Source organism: Brassica napus, unplaced genomic scaffold, assembly GCF_020379485.1.
Source record: "Brassica napus cultivar Da-Ae unplaced genomic scaffold, Da-Ae ScsIHWf_1826;HRSCAF=2462, whole genome shotgun sequence".
NCBI lineage: Eukaryota > Viridiplantae > Streptophyta > Magnoliopsida > Brassicales > Brassicaceae > Brassica > Brassica napus.
Window position 1 is genome coordinate 50271 of NW_026015243.1, and position 14433 is coordinate 64703.

At 35.3% G+C, this 14433-nt stretch overlaps 1 protein-coding gene and 1 pseudogene across 1 annotated transcript; both read left to right on the forward strand.

The window, feature by feature from the left end:
* Positions 1-890: 890 nt before the first annotated feature.
* On the forward strand, positions 891-2081 carry LOC106377646. Its single transcript, XM_013817910.2, has one exon. The coding sequence runs from the start codon at positions 891-893 to the stop codon at positions 2079-2081; it is 1191 nt and encodes a 396-aa protein (XP_013673364.2).
* Positions 2082-8576: 6495 nt separating this feature from the next.
* LOC125599270 lies at positions 8577-12384 on the forward strand (annotated as a pseudogene).
* The last annotated feature ends 2049 nt before the right edge of the window (positions 12385-14433 follow it).

Genomic DNA, 14433 nt, shown 5'->3' on the forward strand with positions numbered 1-14433 from the left:
ATGTCATCTCATCAACCGCGCTAGAAAATATAATCTAAATCTTTCCTTTTTATAAACCACGCCAGAAAATACAATCTACAACATGTCTTTATATCTACTATAATAGTATATTACATCCTATTTATTATCATATTTTCTAAATTGGTATAATGCAAGTTCTATAACGGTTAGTAAACAAAATCCGGAAATCTTGGTAAAAACGATTATGAAATATTCTCTAAATCTTTTAAATATTTTGTTTTCCTTTTTTAATTGTCATTTTTCCTAAATTGTGGTCTTCTTTATCGTTGTCTATCACGATTTCTTTTTCTTTTCTTCTTCTCTAATTTTTTCCTATCTAAACTATGGATTCACAAGAAGAGGTTGAATGGTGTGACAAAGAGAAGACCAATGGAAATGATGTGCGATTTTCTTTGGTGGATTTTGTGAAGGAGGGTCAACATTTTATTTCGGAAATGCTTTTGAAGGTAGCATTCGAAATATGTGCAATGAAACATAATTTTGACTATAAGCTTGTCAAATCGGATAAAAAAGTGTGGTACATTTGTTGCGCAGATGATGATTGCAGCTGGCGTGTTCGTGCAGAGGGGTTACCTGGTTCATCTTATTTTATCATCAAAAAGTATGTATCTCATCATTCATGTGCTCCATCCAAAAGGAAGGGTTCTGTTCGGACAGCTTCAGCAAAAACAATTGGTACTCTGGTTATGCATATGTATGAAACTGCTAAAGAAGGGCCGAGATCTAATGATATAGTCCAGTATATGCGTTCAGAACATGGAGTTGAGATATCCTATTCTTTGGCATGGGATGCACGTGAGTATGCAATCAACAAAGTGAAAGGCCTTCCAAAGGAAGGCTAAGAAAAAATTCTCAAATACTTGCACATGATGAGGGAAGCTAATCTAGGGTCACACACGTCTTATGAAAGGGATTCTGAAGGGCGATTCAGATTCCTCTTCATCTCCTTTGGTCAGAGTCTTCGCGGTTTCAATGTTGCAATTCGGAAAGTTATTGTTGTGGATGGGACGTTCTTGAAGAGCAAATACAAAGGGGTATTACTGGTTGGTACTGCATTAGATGGAAACTCGAATTTATATCCTATTGCATTTGGAGTTGTCGACTCAGAGAATGACCTTGCGTGGAACTGGTTTATGAGACAACTTAATGCGGTCATTGCTGACGAGCATAGTTTAGCTTTTGTGTCTGATAGGAATTCCTCGATTGCTAAAGCTATTGCTAACGTGTACCCGCAAGCTCATCACGGAATTTGCATTCACCACTTGCTGAATAATGTCGTAACATATTTTAGTGGGAAAGGTGTGGCTGGTTTGGTTGCAAAGGCTTCTAAAGCTTATCGAGCTGCTGATTTTCGTAAGCTGTTCACTGCTATTTACTCTATTAGTCCTGAAATTGGAAATTATCTAATAGAAGCCGATGTGAGGAAGTGGGCTCGTTGTCAATTCCCGGGTTACAGGTATGATATCAACACTACTAACCCTGCGGAGTCGATAAATTCTGCTTTGCGTACGCCTAGAGAGTTTCCAGTAATACCTCTAATGGACAGCATTAGGGAAATGATGACTCGATGGTTTTTCCAACGTAGAACTTTAAGTTCTAAGCACTCGAAGCCACTGACCATTGCTGTGGAGAAGAAGATAGACAGAAGGATTGAGAAGGGTAAAAAGTTTAAGGTCTTCCCGATTAGCGATGACAGGTTTTTGGTTCAAGGTGACACTTTTGACTGCATGGTTGACTTGGTCAGACGCACGTGTTCTTGTGGGAAGTTTGATCTGATGAAAATCCCATGCAGGCACGCCATAAAAGCAGGCTTCAGTGTTGGAATACAAGCACACACACTCACAGACGACATATACACTACTGCGTCATGGCGCACGGCTTATGAAGAAAGCATAAATCCTATTGGTGTCCCTGAAGATGCTTGGACTGTTCCATCTCATGTGGAGCAGACGAAAGTCCTTCCTCCAGAGTCTAGACGAGCTGCAGGTAGAAGAAAAAAACGCAGATACGAGACAGCCGAAGATAAGATCCGTTCGTCACAAGGAACGCAAATGCTCTAAAGGTCGCAAATGTAGCCGATGTGGGATTCGAGGGCACGATAGGAGAACATGTGATCGAGCAATATAGGATACTCAGTTCGTTTCATGCAAGCTTTGCTTATGTTGATTTATGCAAGTTATGTTTCCGGTTTTTTTTGGGTTACTATGTTTCAGACTTTATGTAAGTTCTGTTTACGCAAGCTTTATTCATCTTGATTTATGCAAGTTATGTTTCAGAGACTATGAAAGTTATGTTTCAGAGACTATGAAAGTTATGTTTCAGCTTTGTTCATCTTGATTTATGCAAGTTATGTTTCACGTTTTTTAGGATACTATGTTTCAAAGACTATGAAAATTGGGTTTGTTTGACAACGTTGTTCATAACACGACAATAAAACTGGAAATCAGATTGGTTCAATTTTTGAAAATATAACTTGAATCAGAGAACCATTACAATATCAATCACATTTGGACCTGAGACATAACAAACTGAAAAGGGTTCCTACGCAACCTACATCAAGCGAATGCTTATGGTTCATAACTTCTTCATGCACTGTCTTCTTCATGGAAATTCTCAAATCTTCAATTTCCTCAGCAACTCTCGCCTGATGCTCAGACATCCTTTCAATCTCATCAAGCAGAGCCTCGTCCACCCACTTAAAAAGATGATTTTCTTTTTTTCTCTGTTTCAAAACACAAAACAAATCAATTGACATATAGAAGAATATGAAGTAATGAATTATCAGATTTACCTGTAAACCAATCTCACATCTGAAGAATCGTCTTTATGGGTTCTCCTCTGTTTTTGAAACATAAGTGACAATCTTCTTTCCACACCAGCATCTGGAAGGGATCGCTCCATGGTATTTCGTGTTCGTCATTCTCTTTTGAGAAGGATAAATTTTTTAAGAACAAGTAGGAGAAAAAAAACCCGTAAGATGTAGTGTTTGTGGCCGCTTTATGATCTTTATATAAGCAATATAATTAGGGTTTACAATGTTTCTAATCGGATCGGCGTTTATGGTCAACTTGTATGTGTTTTCATTATAAAGATTTGTTTTGATTATTATGATTTTTTCAGATTACTAATGATTGTTTTGATAAATTTTGGCACCAAATAGATTGTGGTACTTTAGGGTCATTTAGGGTATAGGGTTTGAAATCGTTTGTCTTCTTTAGTGTCATTTAAGGTATAAGGTTTAATATAGTTTGCCCTACTTTACTGTCATTTAGGGTATAGATAGGTTTTGATTTTGTTTATGTTTTGATAAGAATTAGGTCATCGCATATCAATCATTTAGGGTATAGATAGGGTTTCATATTGTCACCTAAAAGTAAAGAGAAAGCAACTTAAAGAGTCAAATAAAATAGTGAAATAAGTTAGTAACTAAAGGAGTAAAATGGTAACTAAAAGAGTCAAATAAAAGCACCAAATAACAATATACTTCCTACACAAGTCATAACAGAAAGAATTTCATTCAAGTTCCACTAGAGCACTTGAAATTGTCTTCGGGGGAGTGAATTTTGCCATCCTTTAAATAAGGACAGGATCAATAGCAGCTTCCCATAGGTCATAAGCAATCTTCTGCCGCGCTTCACGAATGTTGTTGTCATTCACCAGGGAAAAGTCCAAGCCTAGAAGATGGCATTCAATGTGCTTCAAGGCATATACTCCACAGTCACTGCTACTTTTGTTCAATAAGAAGGGCATTGAGACGTAGGAGACGGTATACTGCTTGACTTGATACTGTCGACTCTTAGAAGACTGAATGGCTTTGACAATTCTAGGGATGAGAACTGCAAATGGCTCCACTGCACCGGGGTGTCTCAGTCCCTCACAGTCAAAGACCTCTATCGACCGAGTAACAAAGTTGACGCACATAGAGATCCAGTGCTTACCAACATTTAGGGGGACATACATGCGGTTAACATCAAGATCCCACATTAGTCTTGTTCGTCCGTGTGCTGGAAGTTTGCCAATGCCGTACTGTTGTAGCAGTCCGCCCACTTTGAATTTCTTCTTGTCCTTCTTATACTCGTTGTAAGAGTTCGTAATTTGATTACTGAACAAGCATGTCATGAAGGCTACTTTATTTGGAAATCATCGCCGCAAGGAAGTCCTCTCAGTGAATAACCACATCATACCATCAATTTCCTGCATAATTTGATAAAAGACTGTAAGTTTGTGTAAACAAAATAAAAAGGAACAAGTTAATAACTGACCTTATTCAGGAGCCACTCTGAAGGTCCCACGACACGAGATACTAACTCATTTGTGAGCATAGATGGTCCAATTTTTAGTTCTCTGCATTACAAAATTCAGTATCAAAATGGTAGAATTGTTAAAAAATTTAAAAATTTCAACTTACTTGTAAGTTTTGGTCCAGTCAACAAGTTTGCCCCATAATACCTCAGGGACAAACACTAGTGAGTAATCGGGATCATGTATCTGGTCCTCATGTGAGTCCACGTCTTTCAGAGTAGGTGGTCTCCAATCTGCAGGCTTAAATGAAGACAGTGGAGTGGCAAAGTCAGCTGGTTCATCACCATCCAGATGTTGTGAAGGATCAAAACTTTTAACATGAGATGCTTGAGAAAGGTTTCCCATGGCTTCTTGTAAAGATTCTTGGGTCCCCTTATCTACACATCTCGCTGATTTGGTCAAATTCTTCAAAAAATCCATCATTTCATTTTCATCAGTTTGAACATCCTGTTAATAAAAACAAGCATAACATTAATACTAAAAAGACAGTCCATAGCAAAATATAGAAAAGTACATTACAAAATAGTCAATCCCACAAGTCATCATCATTAGTTCATACAAGCCAATATATAACATATCACAATACAAGGACATTACATCAAAAGATATTCAATCAAAAGAGTCGACATAGCAAAATACACAGAGCTTCATTTTTTGGTTACCTCTCTTACTGGCCGAGGGCTACGACGAACCGGAGGAGGATCCACATTTGCAGATGCCTTGCCTTTTCCCTTTGCTGCGGGAGGACCCGTACTATGAGATGATGGTCCTTGGTCTTTCCTAATTGTTGCTGAAGGAGAGAGAATCTCAGATGTGTTGCCTTTTTCCACTGTTTCCGATAGACCCTTAATCTGACAGACTTGTTCCTTGAGTTGAGCCACCTCATTGGAAACGTTGTCAAAACGCTCATGGATGTCCTTCTGCACCACTTCCTTAAAAGAGTTGAAAGAAGCGGTGAACAAACCTTCAATGAAGGTCTTCACTTCACTAGAGACACCACTGTTGTGTTCAGCCGCACGTTGCCAAAGCAGTTGTTTCTTTCGAGACTCGGCACCATGATCAATTAGCTTGCGCTTGCCTCTTTACGCAGTAACAGCCGGTTCCCCTGCAACTACAGCCGGTTCCTCTGCAACAGCAGATGGTTCATCTTGTTCTGAATCAGAAAGGTCCATATGTGCAGGCAAAGACTCAACTTCCCAATCAAAATGCGTCCAGTCTTGTTTGGCATTGATCAATTCAACAATACGACCAACTCTTTCGTCCTTCTTTTCATCTTCCCTAAGGAACTCAGTATCAGCAATCACATCGAAATCACCAGTAGATGATATAAATGTGAACACCTCTCCCTGCAAGAACAAACAAAACAATAAGCTTACATTGAACATTTATTGAACTCAATATTAAAGAAGAAATATCAGTTACCTTATCAAAGTGGGACTCTAGGCTGGTGATATCTTGGTAGGATACTTTACCACTACCTTTCCAATTCCTACATCTCATTTTCTTCACGTTTTTTTTATTTTTTTACCCACCATAGAACCAATGTCTGGAATTGCCTCCATAATCCATATCTGAAACGCATATGAGAATCCATCCAACACGTAGCTGTTCTTCGTATGCACATCTTCTTTTGCTCTGAGTATTGATGCAATCAGCTCATCATAAGCGCGAAGACCCCAAGGATACATCCTCAATTTCTCAAAATCCATCACCAAACGGATGTATTCTTGAGGGATATACACTTTCCAATCCTTAGCCATGAGGAATGATTGTATAATAGACAGATACACTAACCTCACTCTGTCCACATACGACCACTCGTTACACACTTTAAGGAGCTCATCCCTTATAGTATATAAGTTGATCTTCGAATTGGTCTTCAGCGCATTAGCCCAGAACCCCTTATCATTCTTCCAGTTAATGAAGCCTACGTCGGGTTCCTCTTTGTACTTCAATCCAGTCACAGCATAAAATTCTTGCATAGAAAACCTAAGAGGCCTCTTCGCAAAAAAAACCACAGCTCGTGAAGCTTGGAAACCCTGAGCTGCTTGCACATGAAGCTGTGAATAATCTTCCCTGAGTAGCTGAGGTTGTTCTCTATGATCGCCAGAAGAGGCCCGAAGACAGGGTCTTTCAAAACTTCCTCATACTCATCTTTCAGAGCCACCTTTACCGCCTTCAGAAGCGTCCTTCTACATGTGTTGTTAATCTTATCCATCTGCGTCTCAGCACCTTCTTGAAGAATGCGTTTAGGAAACTGGTGAGCCATTCCTAAAAAACATGAATTCCATAAGTTAACAGCGAACCAAATATAACCATCTCACATTTAACTAGTTTTTTACAATTCAAAACTACATAGAAACACAAATCGAAACAAAATATAATCAACTAGCAAATGTGTTTTCCTCTAAAATAAAACAGAGTCAAAGCTACGCACCAAATGAATAACAAAAGTCTACACAGTATCGACAAATTCAATTCAAATAACAAACTCGATCCCAAACAAGTATGTAAAATCGATTTCTAAAGCATGTCAAAGTCATTAGCCTTTTCAAGTTTATTAGGAATTCTAAACCTTAATAAAGCCGATACCAAACAAACTAGAACTCAAAATCACCTCAACAACAAGCCAAACTCACACCCCACTCAACCACATTCCGCCTCTGAAAACCATAAACTTGTTTCGATTTGTGTTTTAAACAATGAACTCTCTTCCTAGTACAATTCGTAGTACATGCAAATAAACATAAAGAACAAACAAAAAAAAAGCAAAATCGTAAAGGGGATTTCAAAGCCTAACCTTCAAATTGTCGGAACCGAGATGAAGGAAGAGCAAAAGAAAACAACTGTGAAACTAATCGTCCTTAATCGGGGAGGAGAAGCTACTCCCGAGCTTGAACAGCTTCGATCGTCGGCGGCAGCGGAGATAAGAACGACAATCTAACCGGTGGCTCTAACAGAGGAAATACGTAAGAAGGAGGAGGGAGAAGCGATGTGACTACTCATTGAAGCTCTCTGACGAACCAAGAATCTCAGAGGCTGAAGGTGTCGCCGGCGAAAAAGAAATCGTCTCTCGATTGGGAAAGAGAGTCGGAGAGAACGGGACTGATATTTTGGGAAACATTTGCCCTATTTTTATTTAATTAAGTATGTACTTTTTAATTCATATAATTTTTTCAAATTTTATTAACTATATTGTAAAGAAAAAGGACAAAACAGTAGATTCACTAGGTATTAGTTCTATACGGACAAGGTTAGAGAATTTAGTTCTAAGCGGACAATACTTTAGAGATTTAGTTCCATATTGGCAAATTTCCCAAAATAAAAAGACTCAAATCCGAAAGTTTTATGCATATTTTACTTGGATTTATAAAAATACTATATGGATTTCTAAATCAATCAAAATATATCTATACTATTATTTATGAAGTGATTTGGCTTACTTGTCATCTTCTCCTTGATTTTAGTTAATTTGCTTACTTGTCATCTTTTACATGATTTTAGAATAAATCATTAGTTTAGTTAATATTATTATTAATTTTTTTGATATCTATATATTTATCATGATATTTAAAATCATGATAAACATGAACCTATTGTACCGATATATATATATATATATATATATATATATATATATATATATATATATATATATATATATATATATATACTAATATTTTTAAAATATATATTTAATATTCCATCTGTTCCATATTGTAAGTAGTTTTAGCTAAAAACAATAATATTAAGAAATTATTGCTTTTGTAAAAAATATTATTTAATCAATAAATTCAACCTATTATAAAAAAGCTAGCATTATTTGATTAGTTACACAATATCCAATAAAACAAATGTGCATTGAAATATGAAAACTACTTATATTGTGAAACAAATATTTTTTGCTAAAACTACTTACAATATAAAACGGAGGGAGTATATAATAAACATGATATTTAGGACATTTAATTAATAAATAGATATTAGTAATATATACCGATAATATCATCATTACTTTTCTCTCATTTTAAAATTTTAGTGACTAATATTATAACTAATTTCTCTGATTTTTACTGAAAATATTGATCAAATACAGATTATTATAACATTTATTTATAAATATACTAACATATCTAAATTAATCAGTTTTTTTAGTTAATTTGCTTATTTTCATCTTTTCCATAATTTTAGAATAATTCATTAGTTTAATTAATATTATTATTTAATTTATTTATTTTGATATCTATATATTTATCATGATATTTAAAATAATTAATAAACATTAACATATTTTACCAATATATATCTATATATATAGTAATAGTTTTTAAAAATATATTTTAATATATAGTTATCATGATCTTTAGAAATTAATAAATATATATTAACAATATCTACCGATAATATCATCCTTACTTTTCTCTTAAATGACTAATATTATATCCAATTTCTCTGATTTTTACTAAAAATATTGATCAAATACATATTATTATAAAATTTATATATAAGTATACTATATATCCGAATTAATCATTTTCTTTTGTTTATTTGGTTTGATCCATTAATATATTGATCCATATTCATATACTGTTGTTTTCTAAAAATAAAATCCTCAGTACTTCCAAATCCATACTATTTTCTCTATTTCGGTTTGGTTCGATTTTGAATGGTTTGGTTTTACCAGATTGAACATTCATAAATTATTGTTATTTGTTACTGTTTTATATTTGTTTTTTTATAGTCCTTTTAGTACCACATGATTTCTTTTCATACCAAATACAATATGTGTTAATTTCACTTACAAAATTTCATAATTTAGTTATTACTATAAAAAAAAGATTTTGATCCAAAATCTACATCACATAAATAAAAATATGAAACAAAATAATACAATTTAATATATTGATTACCAATATAAATATTGAAATTTTATAATTTATAATAATTTTAAATTTGTATCTATCATTCTATAAAAATAAATTTTAGAATTAAAAATTATTAGATGTATAGATATATTAATCCACACAAGGAGCTAGACATCCCTTTCTTATTAAAGGAGAAACATCATTAGAAATAAACCTTGGCCTCATGTGTTTATTACATGAGTGTCATTTCCTAGGTGTCATCACCTAAGCCACTCTCACAAGCTTTTTAAAATAACCCTTTGAAAACTAGAATATTTACAACCAAATGCCATTGGACATATACATTATACAATATGCTTTATTTACAACTCGATCGGTTTTGTTACCGCTGGATTAAAATCCGCTTTAATCACAAACCGGGACTTTATGACAGGCGTAGAATCTGAATTATTTACGGTTGAAAAAGGCAACAAATATATCTCGACATCAATCCAATGAATTTTAAAAGGGTGAGAGTGGTTCTTCAACATTTTTTAAAACGGATTGTTATCCTATTTTTTTGAACATTTTTTGAATCCAACATTTTTTAACTAATATCAATGAGTATTATAATCATACTTTTTTAATAAGAAACTTGGAATTATGAACATTTCTATGCAACATCTTTCGTTATTTCAACTACTTCTTTCGATGATCATTTCTATGCAACATTTCAAATCGCTTAATTGGTCAAAGTTCAAAGGAAACACAATAATAATGTAATGCATATAAAAGGAAACAAACTTACAAATAATCGAAATCATTACCTTAATCAAAATAAGAATATTCGTGATTTATTTACGCTTGACCAACATGCATCTGATAGAACATATTTCACGCCAATTTGAATCACGCAATAACCAAATAAGGTAAGTGTAATATATGGGATTAAAGAGGAGCATTAATATTGTGATCGTCTATTCAATTTGACATTAATAATTTCTTCGCTCCGCGCAGGGCGCGGATTATCACCTAGTCAACTAGTAAACCAATATCACAGACAAAAACAAAAAAAAACAAAGAACGAACTCTAACATCGATATCAACGAAATTTTTTGAAACTGAAAAGAGATTTTTTGAGGGTTTTTGCTTGATCACATCCGATAATCAATGTCTGTTGAGTTGTTTCATGGAGTTCCTTCTCTTGTGGACGAATCCGACGATGAAGAAGCTATGGAGCGAAACGCGTTTCGAATTGGAGCAGAAGAGTATCTTCCGGAGGATTTGCTAGTGGACATACTCTCAAAGGTTCCACTGGCAGCACTAGCAAGATTCCGATCAGTATCCAAAAGATGGAAAGCTCTGATCAATTATTTGAGATTCAAGAAGTCGTCTCAGATCATGTTGATTGATTCTAGGGTTTATCTAGTGAGCATTAATTTCCTTGGAGCTCAAGACAACGTTGTAAACATAACAAGTCAGTTTAGCCTCAAAGATCCTCTTTCAAATTCTTCCAAAGAAGTCAATATTCGTGAGGTTTTTCACTGCCTGGCTTGTTGTTATGCACCACCGAAGACAATAGACTAGTGGTTTGGAACCCATGCTTAGATGAAACCACTTGGATCAAACCAAGAAGTTACTACGAGAGATCTGACATCTTTGCTTTAGGTAAATCCTCATGCAACAAGTACAAAATCTTGAGGATTGCTCTGCATGGACCTAGGCCTGCTTTAGAATTTATGAAGCCGCGCTTATATGAAATCTATGACTTTACCTCTAACTCATGGAGGGTTGTACATGATGAGACTAGAGACTGGTCCATTCTAGGGTTAGCGCGTCGCGGCACGTGCGTGGATGGAAATACTTACTGGCTTTCTTTTAGTTCAGGTCAACAGCTGTGGATGGATATCTTACTAAGTTTCGACTTTTCTACGGAGAGATTCACAAGTATGCATATTCCTTCTTCTGGCAGAATGTTTGCTTTGTCTATGACTAGAGAAGAGCAAAAACTTTGTATGTTAGCTTCTGTTGCCGCCGACGATGTAGATGTATGGATGGCGAACAAGATTGATAGTAGTGGAGCCATATCATGGAGCAAGTTCATAACAGTGAAACGAGTCTATAACAACCACCAATGGATGATGTTCTTAACTGGGATGAATTTCTTGGTGGACGAGGAGAATAAAGTAATAGTGTGTCCCGGTAAATCTTTGGACTCTGGCAGATTCTTACACATTGTGGGAGAGGATAAGTGCATACAAGTGGACAAGCATGATGATGCAGGATCTAGATGCTCACTTCTCCTCAGCTATGCTCCAACTCTGGTCTCTGCTTCAGATATTTTATAAAAATAAATGTTGGTTTTGCTACTTTATTATATGTTTAATTTTTCATTTGGTCTCTGCTTCAAATATTTTATAAAAATAAATATTGGTTTTGCTACTTTTATTATATGTTGAATTCATATTAGTTTAGCATCTCTTCCTTTAACATAATCAAAAGAAACAGATAGTGTTTTTTTTGGTTTAGGTAAGCCTAAAAAGAATACAGCAAAACCTTATTCTCGGGATCAGGAAATGCTAAGAAGGCTTCTCGGCGAGTTACATCAGCTTGAATATGGGCTATCGATGAAATGTATAAAGGTGACCACATCCTTACACCAGAGAGATTTTTGAGGACCTTCATTGTGTGAAACACACTGGTCATCGGATCTGATGACTGACTGAAAAACAGCTCTATAATTTTCTTAGTGCGGGTTTGAAATGCGCTTCTTGACGAGATCCTTGCTGCAATGAGATTATCCCAACTCATATTCCAAATGAACAGCAAGCATTTCAGACAACATAAAATTCAAAACGTTTTCTCCTTGGCTTGATCCTTCCGCTTGCACAATCACTAGTCATGATTCATGAATATCGGGACCTGCTTCGTCACTCATGTCAATTAGCTAAGCATATTTCTGTTATATATGTCACTTGCTAATGTAGTGTGCCAAGTTCAAACATGTTGAGAAAAAAAAGTATATCAATTATGTTCATCACTCCATGAAAAAAAGAGAGGGCATTGTGAACAAAATAAAAACGAATCATCATCTAGTAAGAATGTATGAAACAACACATAGCGCAATAATTAATGTATTGATAATGTAAAAAATGTATTTTTTTGAAACAAATTTTTTTTCTAAAACATGGATCTGAACAGATAGAGTATAACCAAAGTGGCCACCATACATAGAAACTCGATATTTATTCAAATGTCTACAAATTCGGTAGAGTTAGATGAAATGTATATAATATGCGTTTTTATCAAAAAAAAAAAAAAAAAACACATAGTGCAATGAAAATGGATTACAGTGCAACATAAAAATCAATCATGAGTGTAAACAATGCTTTTAAAACTTATCTTCAGAGACTTGCAGAAACAGTAGCATAAGCTGAAAACAGTAGATCATGCTTCCGCATTTTTCTTCCCCAAAGCTCATTTATAATAACTTTATAGTTGATACCACCAAGAGTAGTATATTAAATGAAGTGAAAGGCACGCAGTATTGTTATAAGGTCACTACACAAGTATTCTTAGACTGAAGAAATGTTAACATACATACATAAGTAAATCCTAATGAACCTTTCATTTAGAGTTTTGAAGATCTGTGAATTGAGTTTGAAGAGAGTACAAGTCGAGGGAGAGAAAAAAAAGTAAGAGGATAAGGTCATGGAGAAGCTCCATCTCCAACTATGCTTTTGGTCAAGAGAATTGATAAAGAGATGAGAAATAAATTCACAGTGATTCGGCAGAGGGGAGACAAAAGATATGAGGGTGGAATGGCAATGTGGTTTAACACAAGATTGAGTTTTAAATTTGAAGTAGTTATTGATAAGGAAAAATAGAAGTAGATGATAGATCTTTATTAGAACTCTAAAACAGGATGCACTTGTTGTAACAAGGGTTTTTTCTTTGAATTAAATTTAACATTCAATTCAAAAAAAAAAAACATATAATGAAGATGTCGAAGTCTAGATTGAAAATGTTATATAACAAACCAATTGAGTTTCAAGAGAGTACATGAAGCCATGATCATATAGAAGGGAAGATGAGATACAGCTTGTAATTTAATCTTGTTTGAAAAGAACATTAAAATAGACTAATCACTAATCTGTTAACTTAGATTTGCACAGAGCTTGGAACATAACAGTCCACTAGATTGTCAAGCCGTGAGTATGGAGCTTCTATGCTCTCCACTTCTCTGAAATGACCACTTTCCCCATCAATGATGTATGTCTTGAAAGATCCTTCGCAATTATCAAAAACTACAAAGTTCTTCTTCTCCTAGTCGATCAAAAAAATCCCAAACAGAGAACGACAATTGAGTTTCAACGTTTCAACGTTTCAACTTTGAATAACTTGCTCCAGGACACAGCACCGGGCTCAATCTTATCCGTAACCCAAACATCAATAATCTCAAATATTCTACCCGGTTGTTTTAACAACATCGCAAGCCTCTCTTCTTTAACCGAAGATAGAGACACATAGCCTCCGTAAGCAAAACTAAAAGGTAGAGGCAGACGCGGTCCAAACCTCTCTCTAGTAAAATCAAAACAGAGTAAGTAAACATCTTCTGAGTCATCTTTAGCAATCCAATAAGTGTTTATTACATTTGTAACGGTTCAGTTCCTGGCCTAAAAATTCTCATAAAAGATTGGGCTTCTCTACTGCCCATTTGACAAAAACCTAGGGTTTCCTTCACCCTTTCCTATAAAAAGAGATACAGCCCCTTCTTTTCTCTCATTTCTGAAACTTGAGCGACGCTCTGCAGAGATTTAGAGAGACTAGGAAACCCTAGCCGTCAAGCTTCTCTTTTCATTTTCTCTCTTCTTCTCTCACGCCTCTCTCTCTCTCTCTCTCTCTCTCTCTCTCTCTCTCTCTCTCTCTCTCTCTCTCTCTCTCTCTCTCTCTCTCCGTGATCTCTCTCCTCTCTCCCTCCTCCTCGCCGGTGCCGTGTGGTGGTGGTGGTTGCAGCTGATTGGTGGTTGTGGTCAGATCTCGCAGCTCTCTTGTTTCCTTGTTCCAGATCTGTTCAGATCTAGGCTAAGGTGGAGTGTCTCGAACCCAACTTTCTCTCATGATTTTGTATACTCCTTTATGTTGGAGTTAGGTTTGGTTAGACCCTGTTTGAAAGCTAAAATGATAGAACATGATTATTGCTAGGATGTTAGATGAATGGATCACGATGCATAAGAATCCTCATATTGTTAAATGGGACTTAGTA

Excerpts from the sequence above, each read along its gene's own strand:
- LOC106377646 (XM_013817910.2), top strand. The coding sequence starts at position 891 with ATGAGGGAAGCTAATCTAGGGTCACACACGTCTTATGAAAGGGATTCT.